This window comes from Phocoena sinus, chromosome 4 (assembly GCF_008692025.1).
Source record: "Phocoena sinus isolate mPhoSin1 chromosome 4, mPhoSin1.pri, whole genome shotgun sequence".
Taxonomy (NCBI): Eukaryota; Metazoa; Chordata; class Mammalia; order Artiodactyla; family Phocoenidae; genus Phocoena; species Phocoena sinus.
In genome coordinates this window covers 9,532,442-9,544,575 of record NC_045766.1, presented here as the reverse complement: position 1 = coordinate 9,544,575, position 12,134 = coordinate 9,532,442, and the positions used below count along the sequence as shown (strand labels likewise).

Below are 12,134 nucleotides of genomic sequence, written 5' to 3'. Positions count from 1 at the left end.
AGATGCGGAGATGGGGCCACGTCTGGCTCCAAGGGTGGAGAGCCAGGGAAGGTATTTGCTCGGGGGAGTGACATGATCAGGGTTTTTAGGCTGGTCACTCTACCTGAAGCATTGGGGGAGGGAGGAAGGAGGAAGGAGGGAGAACCAGAGGGACCGGCTGCAGTGATCCAAGTAGGATAATGCCCCAAAAGATGAGCCTGACCTAGGACGCGGTCTGCAGAGGGCTGGACTGGCTGGCGGCGGGACACTGGCGGAAGGACACTGGGAGGGAGGGACGACGGTGATAAATCCCTGGAGGACGACTCAGAGGGCTCAGAACAGGCTCTAACGAGGTCCTCTGCTTCTCACCTCTCGCCGCTCCCCTCCCCCCGCCCCAGCATCCTTGCAACTAGTTGAATCAATTCACAGATTCACAGTTCAGGATCCGAAAGGAACGGAATTAGCTTCTGTATGTGAAGTGGGTCTGACCCACGAGGGGAGCCCGGAGGGGAACGTGCGGAGAGTCTCCTCCGGAGCTGGGCGGGAGCGGAACGAGTCCCGCGCGCGGGGTTGGGGTAGGATAGGGCGCAGCGGCGGAGCCCAGAGCTCGGGACCATCGTGCGGCCCGCGGCCTGCACTGTCTTTGCTCCTCGGGGCGCCGGCGGGTGACTGGAAGTTGACAAATCTCTAGGGAGGCGGTGAGCCTCCCGGGACCCGCGGCCGCCGCCTGTCGCCGTCCGCTGGGCAGCGAGGTTCCTGCGGCCCGATGAGCCGGCCCAGCGGGAGCAGCCGCGACGACGGCGACCACGAGCGGGAGCCGGGTGGCCCGCGGCGGCAGGGGAGGGTCCCCGCGGCCTGTAGGGGGCAGCGCCGAGCCCGGGAGGAGACGGCGGCGGAGGGGTGGGCGAGTCCCGGCCTCCCTGCCCTCCGTGCGCTTACCCGGCGCCGCCGGCTTCGGCGGGGACCCGGGGGTACGTGGCGGGCCCGGCGCGCGACAGCCCCTGGAGAATTGGGATCCGGGGAGACCCCGGCGTCGCCACCCGCCCGCCCGGGGCCGCGAGAGCCTCGGGAGGCGCCTCCGCGTGGCCGGGGAGCGTCTGGGCGCCCGCCGCGTCCCCGAGCCCGAGCGGGACGCCCGGTGCCCGCGCGGTGGGTGCCCTGAGCCCCGCGGTGGGCGCCCCGGGGCGTTCCCCCGGGGAGGGCGCCCCGTTCCGGCGCCCCCGGCCGCGCGGAATTTGTGGCGCCCGCGGCGGCGCGTGTGCCGGGCGTGTTTCCCTCCCGGGTGCCGGGCCCCGGGCCCCGCCGCCGCGCTGACTGTGTCTCTCTTCTCCCCCTGCAGGAATCTTCCGAGAATCCTGCTGCCGCGACTCTAACCGTGAGCGAGGCGAGCTCGAAACCAACAGCACATCTAAATTTAAAAAAAAAAAAAAAAAAAAAAAAAGGCGGAAGAAGCGGCCGAGGCGGCGGCGGGAGGAGGAGAGGAGGAGGGGCCGCGCGGCCCGAGGCGGCGGGGACGCGGGGACGCGGGGACGCGGCTTTGTGCTGGCGGGTCGCGGGGCGCCCATGGCGGAGTGCGGCCGGGGGGGCGCCGCCGGCGGGGCCCTGCCCACCTCCCCGGGCCCGGTCCTCGCGGCCAAGGGCGCCCTGAGAGCCGGGGCCGGGGAAGGCGGCGGCGGCGGCGGAGGGCGCCTCGGCCACGGGCGGGCGCGCTATGACAGCGCCGGGGTTTCCAACGGAGACTGCAGCCTCGGCGTGTCCGCGGACGAAGCCCAGGCCAGCCCCTCCAGGGGCCCCCGCGGCGCCGCGCTCGCCCCGACCCCCGGCCCGGCCGCCTGCCCCCTCCCTCGGGAGAGCAAGCCGGGCGGCCTGCCCCGCCGGAGCAGCATCATCAAGGTAGGTGGGCGAGGGGCACCCGTCGCCCGCCCCCCGCCGTCCGCGGGGGCTCTTTACCCGAGAGGGGAGTAGTGGTGGCAGGAGGGGGGTGTACGAGGAGCCAGCCCCCTGCTAACGGGAGCCAGGGGTGCGCTGGTGCTTGGAGTGGTTGAGCGGGGACTGGGTACATATGGCATTTGGGAAGAATGGAGAGGTGGTCCTGAATGTGCAGGGAGCTGTGCTCAGACATCCCCCGCGGAACTTAGGGATGTCACCTCTCCCAGGATTGGCCTGGAATGATGGCCTGTACCTGCTTGGCAGGGCACGCTCTCTTGTGGTAGCCTCGGCTGGTAACAGACTCCCTGCAAGGTTTCCATTGTATGTTAAAAACAGTTACCATGTGAAAGCATGTTCTTAAAAATCCCAGGCAGTGAACAGAGATTATTTAATAGGTTTCTTCTCATCGCTCTATAGTTGCCTCTTGCAAACAGCTGGACTCAGAGGGTGCAAAAAATCCCAGGTCGCTCAATCTCACGGAGAAATGGAGCAGGTTTCTGAACATAAATGCCCATTTCGGCTTTCTTAGGGTCAGAGGCGCCGAGAGATTACAGTCCTGCACGGTTTAATCTTTTCCTTGCTGCAGTAGGCAGGCCTCCAGCTCTGTGGAAGTTCTTTTGGGTAGTTTGCTTGGTTTTGCTATCTTTTGCCTGGGGTTATTTAGCAAAAGGAAGTCAGCGATTGTTTTGTGCATTTTAAACTCCAGGAGTAATGTAAGGAACTCCTGAGTTTGTGATGGTTTCGTACTAATATTACATTTTGGTCTACAGTCCAAACATATTTCTCCTGACATGAAGTGAAAAAAAATTGATGAGCTAAGAAGAGCAGAGCCTTAGGAAGGGCTAGCTCTTTCTGCTCAAGTTTGGAACAAATAGAAAATGTTGCTGTCTGAAGGCTGAGAGGTCACCAGGACGGTGAGCATCAAAGCACCCTGACACGGCTGTCCCCACCTTCCTGTGGCAGATCATCAGCGGGAGGGGGAGAGCAGAACGGGCCACAGTGAAGAGAATTGGCACTGGTGGTATTTGAAATTTAACTGGACCTACAGAAACCTTCTGAGTAGCATGTATTGTCTGATGGTATTATCAGCCTCTGCAGTTACCTAGTGAAATATACAACCTTGCTACTCTATGTAACAGGCAATTGTGAAACTGGTTTTCGCTTTGTCATCTGTTGGCCCGGTTTATGGCTGAGCAAGGGCACAGTTGGAGGGCTTAAAGATCAAGTGTATTACCTATCTGCAGCAGGCGTTTAGAGTTTAACTAAGGAAAGCAAAAGAGGTTTTTGCTGCATACCTACCTAGCTTTTAGTGACTTAACGTTTTCTTCTACTCTGTCGCTTATGTTGCCATGGAAGTTGCTTTCAACCGTGCGTGGTACTCAATACCCATTGACAGAGTTATGTGTCATAACTGTTTTTATTGGTTACTAGATATTTGTGGTGATTTTGCACTGCAGTGTTAATGAAATCTTCTGACGTAAAAATTCCAGAGAAGATAAAAGCTGACCACATTTTAACTCCTCTCCCTCAATTTTTTTGAAGGGCCTGATCTTGCACTATTTTAAAAAAAAAAAATTCAGATTTAATTGTTGTCTACATGTGGTTCACAGTGTAACTTATTTAATTACAACAGCATCTGTTTTAATTTTGCATTCATGGGAGGTTAGGAAGAAGGATAGTTTGCCAACATTTCTGACATGTGGAATTGAGAACTTGTTGGTAGATATCATTTCTTCATTGAAGATGCTAGAAGCACATGGGGAAATGATTAATAATTCAGAAATCACTGGAATTTTGAAAGTTTCCCAGATATCTTTGTCTTCTTTCTAATGGAGGCAGTTGGTCCCTTGTTTGCAGTTGTAGCCCTAGATATACATTGTGAGGAATGTAGTAGGGGTTCAATAGGTTGCTTCCTGAATGAATGGACAAATGATAAGAAAGTACATATTTTCTCTAAGTTCTTTAAATTTTTAAAATGGCTCATTGGGATTTACCAGTCACATATCTTATGTATTGTCTCGTATCTCCTAAGATGACTTGACTCCTTTTTCTTGCCTCTATTTTCAATGTGCATTTTCTTAATCACCCTTTAAAACTATGGAAATAGTGTTGAAAGTTGATCAAGCCTGGATTTTAGAGGAGGAGTATGCTATATTTAAATAGGTAATTACTTGGTATTTACTCCCTTTCAGTTGGCGTCTTGAGGTATCAAGATTTTAGAAATTTAGTGTGGCATTTTCTAAAGACATGACAGCATCAAGTTAATAACGTAATAGAATAAAGAGATCTTTAACTTTAATACCGACTTTCATAAAGCAGCAAATAATGCACAGGTATTTTTGTCACACAAATGGCAGAATTACATTTCACTTTTGTTAAAATGTAATAAACAGCTTAGCAGGAGCCCATGTGAAAAAGCAGTGGTGACATATTTCTTTGGTTTCTTTTGAATAAAGGGATGAATGCAGTCAGGTGATGGAAGGGGAGAGGCGGGAGTAGATTAGTGAGCCTGGTGATGACGGCGGACTTGAGGGCATGGCGCGGAGCGTGTGTGCTCACTAAGGATCAGAGGCTGGTGTTCGTGGGGTTGCATTAGTTGCAGTGTCCGGCTATGCCTGTTTCCTAGTTCATCACAGTCTTGACCTTCCTCTTAGGTGGGGATCCCCAAATCAGAGAGAGAAATAACAGCAGAAATGGGATAAACAGTGGGCAAAGAAGGGGAACTAAATCCACTGTAGGCTGACTGGAATGATATTCCTTATTTAAAATTATTTCTTTGGAACTCCATCTGTTTTGTAAATGTGGTGTTGAGTAAGAAATTGTAAATTGTAAAACTACATTTTCTGCCAAAACAGATGCACAGATCCATACTAAAAGAGCTCCTTGTTTATGGTAAGAGTGTCGATGGAAATTCAGGGTGAGCAGCCTGGTCAGACCTTTCTAAGTACCTTGAGAAGAAAAATAAATCATGGAACTCATCACCAGACTTTTCTACTTTTCCTTAGCTTGTTGAAAATAGTGTCACACTTTTTAGCTTATTCTCAAAGGCCTATTACTAGATTTTTAGGGGAGAAGCCATTATGTTTGTCATCTTTAGTAATCTAGTAAACGAAAACGTCACTTTCATTTTCTCTTTCCATATTTCATTTCATCACACCATTCAATACAGTCCACGCTTTATTTTGAAACAGTTAATTTGGTTAGCTGTTCAGATGGCATTCATTTTTTACAAATAGCTCCATCCTTTAATTCAGAAGCTTGGTCTAAAAATATGAAGTAACACTTTAAGCCTTAGATTTCTTTTTAAGTTTTGAAATAAATGAAGTTAAAATGTCTATTAGTTTGGATGGTTTACTTTAGTCAAAGCTAATTAAATATTTTGGATGGTACATTAAGAGAGGTGATTTAATTTGCATAAAATAAAATTCACTCCCGTTGGTGTCTAGTTCTATGGAATTTGACAAACACATGTAAGTCATGTAACCACTACCACAACCAAGATCTAGAACAATTCTATCATCTCAAAAAATTCTCCAAGTCTCTTTGCAGCCTTCCCTGCCCCCTATCCCCTGACCATAACAACTATTGATTTGGGTATTTAAAAAAAATAAGTTGGAAGTATAGCCATTATACTGTTTTGGTATTTAAAAGTAATGACAGCAGCCACTGTTTATTAAGCACTTACTATGTGCAAAACACATGAAAAGTGTTTAATTTGATTCTGTGACCTGGTCTTGCACCAACCATGGAGGCTGAAGAAAACCCCAAGTTCAGAGGGGTTAACCGCTTGTCCAGGGTGCTGGAGCTGGTTGTTGTACCCCGCTTGGGCACTCCACTGACCCCCACATTACACTGGCAGTGTTAATTTTTTTGTATACTTAAGGAAGCATTGGTGGTTTGGAACACCAGATTTGGTTTTCCCCTTTAAATGTAGGGGATACTGAAGGGAAAAAAAGAATCTCAATTTCTTCTGGCAGAAGAAGTTGGCAGATAATATGGCCAGGCAGCTGTCTAGTCACCTGTTATGGCTGCCTGACCAGAGACTCTGGCTTCACTGGGACCAAAGGTTTGACCTTGTCCAGGGTGGCAGCCCTTAGTTTTCTTAATATCACTGTTGTCCTTATTATAGTGTCACGGTGTGTAGGGGAAATGCTTTTGCTAACTTTCCGCCAACGTAGATTCCCTATGTCTTGATGCTGAGCACCGCATCATGGGGAACTAGCAGGCTTTTCACATCTATTATGCATATTTAAACAAAATAATTAAAATGTACATTATGGTGTAAATAAAGTAGACTCTTTGCAGGCCAAAGCTGGGCTGTATTTATCAGTTCTGCACAGAAAGCAAGCACTCAATAACCATTTTCTGAATTTTATCTTAAGAATAATATCTGCATTTGACTTTAGACTTTTTTTTCTGAATGGGGGCTCGGGGGAGACAGCTGTACACCCAGCAAACCTGTGGGCGTATCATGAATATTCAACCAACAGTAACTGGATCACAGAGTGAATTTGTCTGGTTAAACAGGCAGCCTTGGTCATTTAGGTCAGAAAACTCTGGTAGCCAATCAGCAAGTCTCCACTTGGCTTTGTACTGATGCATGTGAGGGAGTCCAGGCTCCATAACTGCTGCAAGGCGGGCGCAGGGCCGTGAGTCTCAGCCACTCAGAGAGCTTTCGTCACACTTCAGAGTTCAGTTTCAGAAGTCATCAGGGGGTGTTCATTTTCAGACCCTAAAAATTACTTACCCCTTTTGCTTCTGCCCTTCCCTGTCTTCCAGCCTCCCCTCCAAACAGTGATGCTTGACTTGTGGTGCTTTTCACCAGATCCAGATAGACAACCGACAGGAAATTGTTTATTATTATTTTTTAAATTGCCTATCTTGGCCTCTTGAGTTAGTTTCTTAGAATGCTCTCTCCCAGAATCTGTTCAGTTCCTTTTATAGTTCTGTATGCTCTGTAAGGGGTCTAAACGAGACTGTTCTTTTTTTAACGCTTAAGTTCCCCATGCCTCCGAATTCAACGAAATAGGGCCGTGCTATCTGCAGCCTAAATGCAGGTATAAATGAATTGTGAACATTCACGTGTTCCCTTCCGACTCTATTTTATACGTGTGTTCAAAAATAGATGCTCTGTTCCTTATTAATGCTAAATTTTGTCTGTCATTACTTGCTTGTCTACCAGACCTCCAGATTACTTCAGCTACTTATGTTTTATTTCGAATTAATGGATTCTGTAGTACAGGGGATATTCATATATTTTTACCAGTGGGCCACAGGATCAGAAACTGTGCAGGCTGCCTGGCCAGCTTTTCTCTGCTGTTGATAATGGTGAATCGACAGGGTCGTACCCAGCATGGGTGTTAGCAGTGACTCAGACAAGTCGGAACCCCCGGGGGGGTTTCAGTGGGACCTTTGTTCTTTATGGCAGGATAATCCCATAGCTTTAGGGGGCTCAGAGCGTACAATGACTTACACTGGGCTTTAGCAACAGTTGTGTGAGTGGGCCAGTCTGCTGGCAGGACGCCTGGCACCTACCTGTCTCCGAAGGGCAGAGGAGGGCAGGTGGGAGGCCCTGCTGGCTGTGAGTGCTTGGTCACGTGGCGGGGGATTAGGTAAAGCTTGTTCTGGGTAGTCATCTCAGCTGGGCTGTACAGGCAGACCACCTTTTATTGTGGTTCGCTTTATTGCGCTTCACAGATAGCGTGCTTTTTACAAGTTGAAGGTCTCTGGCAACCCCGCGTCGAGCAAGTCTGTTGGCGCCATTTTTCCAACCGCGTTTGCTCACTAGTGTCTCTGTGTCACGTTTTGGTAATTCTCGCAGTATTTCAAAATATTTCCTTGTTATTATGTTTGTGATGGTGATCTGTGATCAGGGATCTTTAATGTCACTCTTGTAATCATTTAAGGGCACCACGAACCGTGCCCATGTCAGATGGCGAACTTAATTGATACATTTTGTGTATGTTCTGACTGCTGTCACCTCCCTGTTGCCTGAGACACAGCAATGTTGAAATTTGGCCAGTTAATAGCCCTGCAAGGGCCTCTAAGTGTTCGAGTGAAAGGAAGAGTCACACTTCTCTCATATATTTTTTTTTTCTCATTTTAAGTCAAAAGCTAGAAATGATTAAGCTTAGTGAGGAAGGCATGTCGAAAGCCCAGATAGGCTGAAAGCCAGGCCTCTTGCGCCAAACAGTTAGCCAAGTTCTGGATGCAAAGGAAAAGTTCTTGAAGGAAATTAAAAGTGCTGCCCCAGTGAACACACCAATGGTAAGAAAGCGAAACAGCCTTATTGCTGATATGGAGAAAGTCTGAGTGGTCCGGAGAGACGATCAGACCAGCCACCACATTCCCTTAAACCAAAGCCTAGTCCAGAGCAAGGCCGTAACTCTCTTCAGTTCTGTGAAGGCTGAGAGAGGCGAGGAAGCTGCAGAAGAAAAGTTCGAAGCTTAGCAGAGGTTGGTTCATGAGGTTTAAGGCAAGAAGCCATCTCTGTGACATCAGAGTGCAAGGTGAAGCAGTGAGTGCTGATGACGAAGCTGCAGCAAGTTATCCAGAAGATCCAGCCAAGATCATTAATGAAGGGAGCCACACTAAACAACAGATTTTCAATGTGGATGAAACAGCCTTCTATTGGAAGAAGATGCCATCTAGGACTTTCATAGCTAGAGAGGAGAAGTCAGTGCCTGGCTTCAGAGCTTCAAACGACAGGCTAACTCTCTTGTTAGAGGCTAATGCAGCTGGTGACTTGAAGCTGAAGTCAATGCTCATTTACCATTCCGAAAATCCTAGGACCCTTAAGGATCATGCTGAATCTACCCTGCCTGTGCTCTGTAAGTGGAACGACAAAGCTTGGATTACGGCACATCTGCTTGCAACATGGCTGCAAGTGAATACTGAATATATTAAGCCCACTGTTGAGACCTATTGCTCAGAAAAAGAAGATCCCTTTCAAAATCTGACTGTTCAATGACAATGCACCTGGTCACCCAAGGACTCTGAGGGAGATGCACAACGAGATACATGTTGTTTTCATGCCTGCCAACACAACATCCATTCTGCAGCCCATGGACCAAGGTATGATTTTGACTTTCAAGCCTTATTATTTAAGAAATATATTTCGTAAGGCTATATAGATGCCATAGAGAGTGATCCCGCTGATGGGTCTGGGCAAACTCAGTTGAAAACCTGGAAAGGATTCACCATTCTAGATGCCATGAAGAACATTCATGATTCATGGGAAGAGGTCAAAATATCAACGTTAACAGGAGTTTGGAAGAAGTTGATTCCAACCCTCATGGATGTCTTTGAGGGTTTCAAGACTTCAGTGGAGGAGGTAATTGCAGATGTGGTGGAAACAGCAAGAGAACGAGAATTAGATGCGGTACCTGAAGATGGGGCTGAATTGCTGCAATCCCATGATAAAACTTGAATGGATGAGGAGTTGCTGCTTATGGATGAGCAGAGAAAGTGGTTTCTTGAGTTGGAAACGACTCCTGGTGAAGATGCTGCGAAGCTTGTTGCAATGACAAAGGATTCAGAATATTACATAATCTTAGTTGATAAAGCAGTGGCAGGGTTTGAGAAGAGTGCCTCCAATTTTGAAAGAAGTTCTACTGTGGGTAAAATGCTGTCAAACAGCACTGCGTGCTACAGAGAAATCATTCTTGAAAGGAAGCATCAGTTGATGGGGCAGACTTCATCGCTGGCTTATTTTAAGAAACTGCCAGTCACCCCCGCCCTCAGCAGCCACCACCCTGATCGGTCAGCAGCCATCAACATCGAGGCAAGATCCTCCACCAGCAAGAAGACTACAACTCACTGAAGGCTCAGAGGATGGTTAGCTTTTTCTTCTTCAACCAATAAAGTATTTTAAAATGAAGGTATGTATATTGCTTTTTTAGACACAATGCTCTTGCCCACTTAGTAGACTACAGGGTAGTATAAACACAGCTTTTATATGCCCTGGGAGCCAAAAGATTCGTGTGATTCTCTTTGTTGCGATATTTGCTTCTTCGAGGCAGTATCTCTGAGGTGTGCCTGCACGGTGGGGTCTTGGTCTGTCCTCAGGACACACGTTGTATGTCTGGATTATTCAGGGGGAAGAATACTGGTGGGAAAACTAGAGGGTGTGAAGTTCGGTGCTTGGATCAGATTCTGCCTCCCTCTCTTCCTTCCTCTTGACCTTGGGCAAGATATTTAAGTCTGTGTGTCTAGTTAACCCACCTCTAAAACAGACACAAGGATATCTCCCTCATAACATTGTCGTGGAGATTAAATGAGATGATGTGTGTGGCATACTCAGAACAGCGTGTGGCCTGTAGTAAATACTCAATCAGCAGCCCCTGGTATGTTTAGTTTCTCTTATTTAGAGTTGATCCTGAGATGAGCAAACTCATTTAGCTTCATTTGAATTGGAGATCACTAACACTGCCATCCCCGTTTTGAAAGTCTTATCTTTTGAGACACAAAGAATGTACCCAGATAAGTTTCTCAGACTTCTTCTGAAGATGCTTCATGAGTGATTTTTGTTCTGGTGCCTCTCTCAACCTGATGCGTCAGTACAACTGAGCTCATATCTTAATAGCCCCACTTCAATAGCCCCACTTCAATAATCGGAGGGCACTGGACATTAGTTTTATTGCACCAAGCCCCCATATGTCTTGGTTTGCCCAGCATAGTCCGGATTTACCCCGGACAAAACCAGGGTTTTGTCCTCTCCGCTCTCCTTTGATGGATTTCAAAGCTTTTCAGGAGGGAATCATTTCCCGTTTTTGTCTCTTTTTAACAAAATTTGATTTACACTTTTTAGGGTCCTGGAGGGTAAAGCAGGTAGTAGTAACAATTTGTTTTCAGGTGAGTTCTTTCTGTTAGTATTTATCCCTACTATTGTTTTGGAATTGTCAAATAATATAAATTATTTATATTTAATAATTATATAAATTATTATATAAAGATATTTATATAAATTATATAAACATAATTTATATAAATTATAAAATTATAGAATATGTTTATGCCTTCAGCACATTACTTTGAGTTCAGTACTGAGGTATCTTCTTGGAGTATGCTAAATACACGGATTTGGAAATAGCAGATATTACCACCCCAGAAGCCCGGCAGCTGGATTTAAAAGTGATTAATCATGTAGATTCATGGGAGTTATAGAACGGAAAGAGATCATGCAAAACTCTTTTGTAGTTATAGAGAGGCAAGGCCATACTGATCAGTACATCTAGCTCCTAGCTATGGTTGAGTTCATTTATTTGCATATTAGCCTAGCAGAATTGGAAAAAAAATTGTTATGTAATACTGCAGTATGTGAGTATTAATAGCACAAGATGTGGTCTTCCAAACAGCTATTTTTGAGAATTTGTTTTTTTGGCTATAGATAGCTGCATGGGTACACATGCTACACTTGTGCACGCATGTACTCTGAAGACTCTGTTTATAAATAGTAAAGATTAAGAACAAGCCAAATAACATAGTGGTGGTTGGCACGAGTCCTGTCTTGTGAGAGACCGATGGGTAGCAGGTGTCTGCTCTCTAAATTGAAAATGCCCAGGCAGGGGGAGCCTGTTTTTATGAACATTGCTAATGAGGCTTCGGTTGCTCTTGACCAATTAGCGTGGCCACAGAGGGATGAGCGACCTCGTTTGCAGCTACCATTAGAATCACAAGCTCTGTGACTCTCTCTACATGGTTTCCTGCTACTTTTTATTTTTCATCTTCCTTCTAAGCTCTGATATCCTGTGAGCATAAGTAGATGTAATTTTGCAAATAGTTAAAATGGTTATTCTTGGAGGAAATACAGCAAGTTGCTTAGATTTTTGTTGCTATTAATCCACGCTAATAGATTATATTAAATACCAATAGAATCATTCAGAGGGTTTCATATCAGAACTGATAGAATTCCTGCTGTAATGTGGGTTTAACGGATGTGTTTGTCTTTGGAATTTTTGGTGGTTTGTTGAAAGCGATCTATATATTCTTTCAAGGCTTTCTCTGGTTTATGTATATTCCCATAAATGGTTTTTTCTATACATTAAAATAGTATCAGAAGTTGAATTGCTATGTCATAGGATATATGTATATTCAGCTTCAGTAAATATTATCGTGTGCTTTTCCTAACTGACAAAACTAATTGACACACCCACCAGGTTATGTGAGTTCTAGTTGCTCTAAATGCTTCCTAATACTTGGCATTGTCCGTGGTTTCTGTTGGTTTT

The 12,134-nt window shown here is 46.5% G+C and overlaps 1 protein-coding gene across 1 annotated transcript in view; it reads left to right on the top strand.

The window, feature by feature from the left end:
* Positions 1-652: 652 nt before the first annotated feature.
* The window catches only part of PLCL2 (phospholipase C like 2), a 198,800-nt gene continuing 187,318 nt past the window's right edge, over positions 653-12,134 (top strand). Inside the window, exons 1-2 of the mRNA XM_032630463.1 lie at positions 653-950; positions 1,319-1,872. Coding sequence (XP_032486354.1) covers positions 746-950; positions 1,319-1,872 — 759 coding nt within the window. The 5' untranslated portion in view covers positions 653-745. The remainder of the gene's footprint in view (positions 951-1,318; positions 1,873-12,134) is intronic.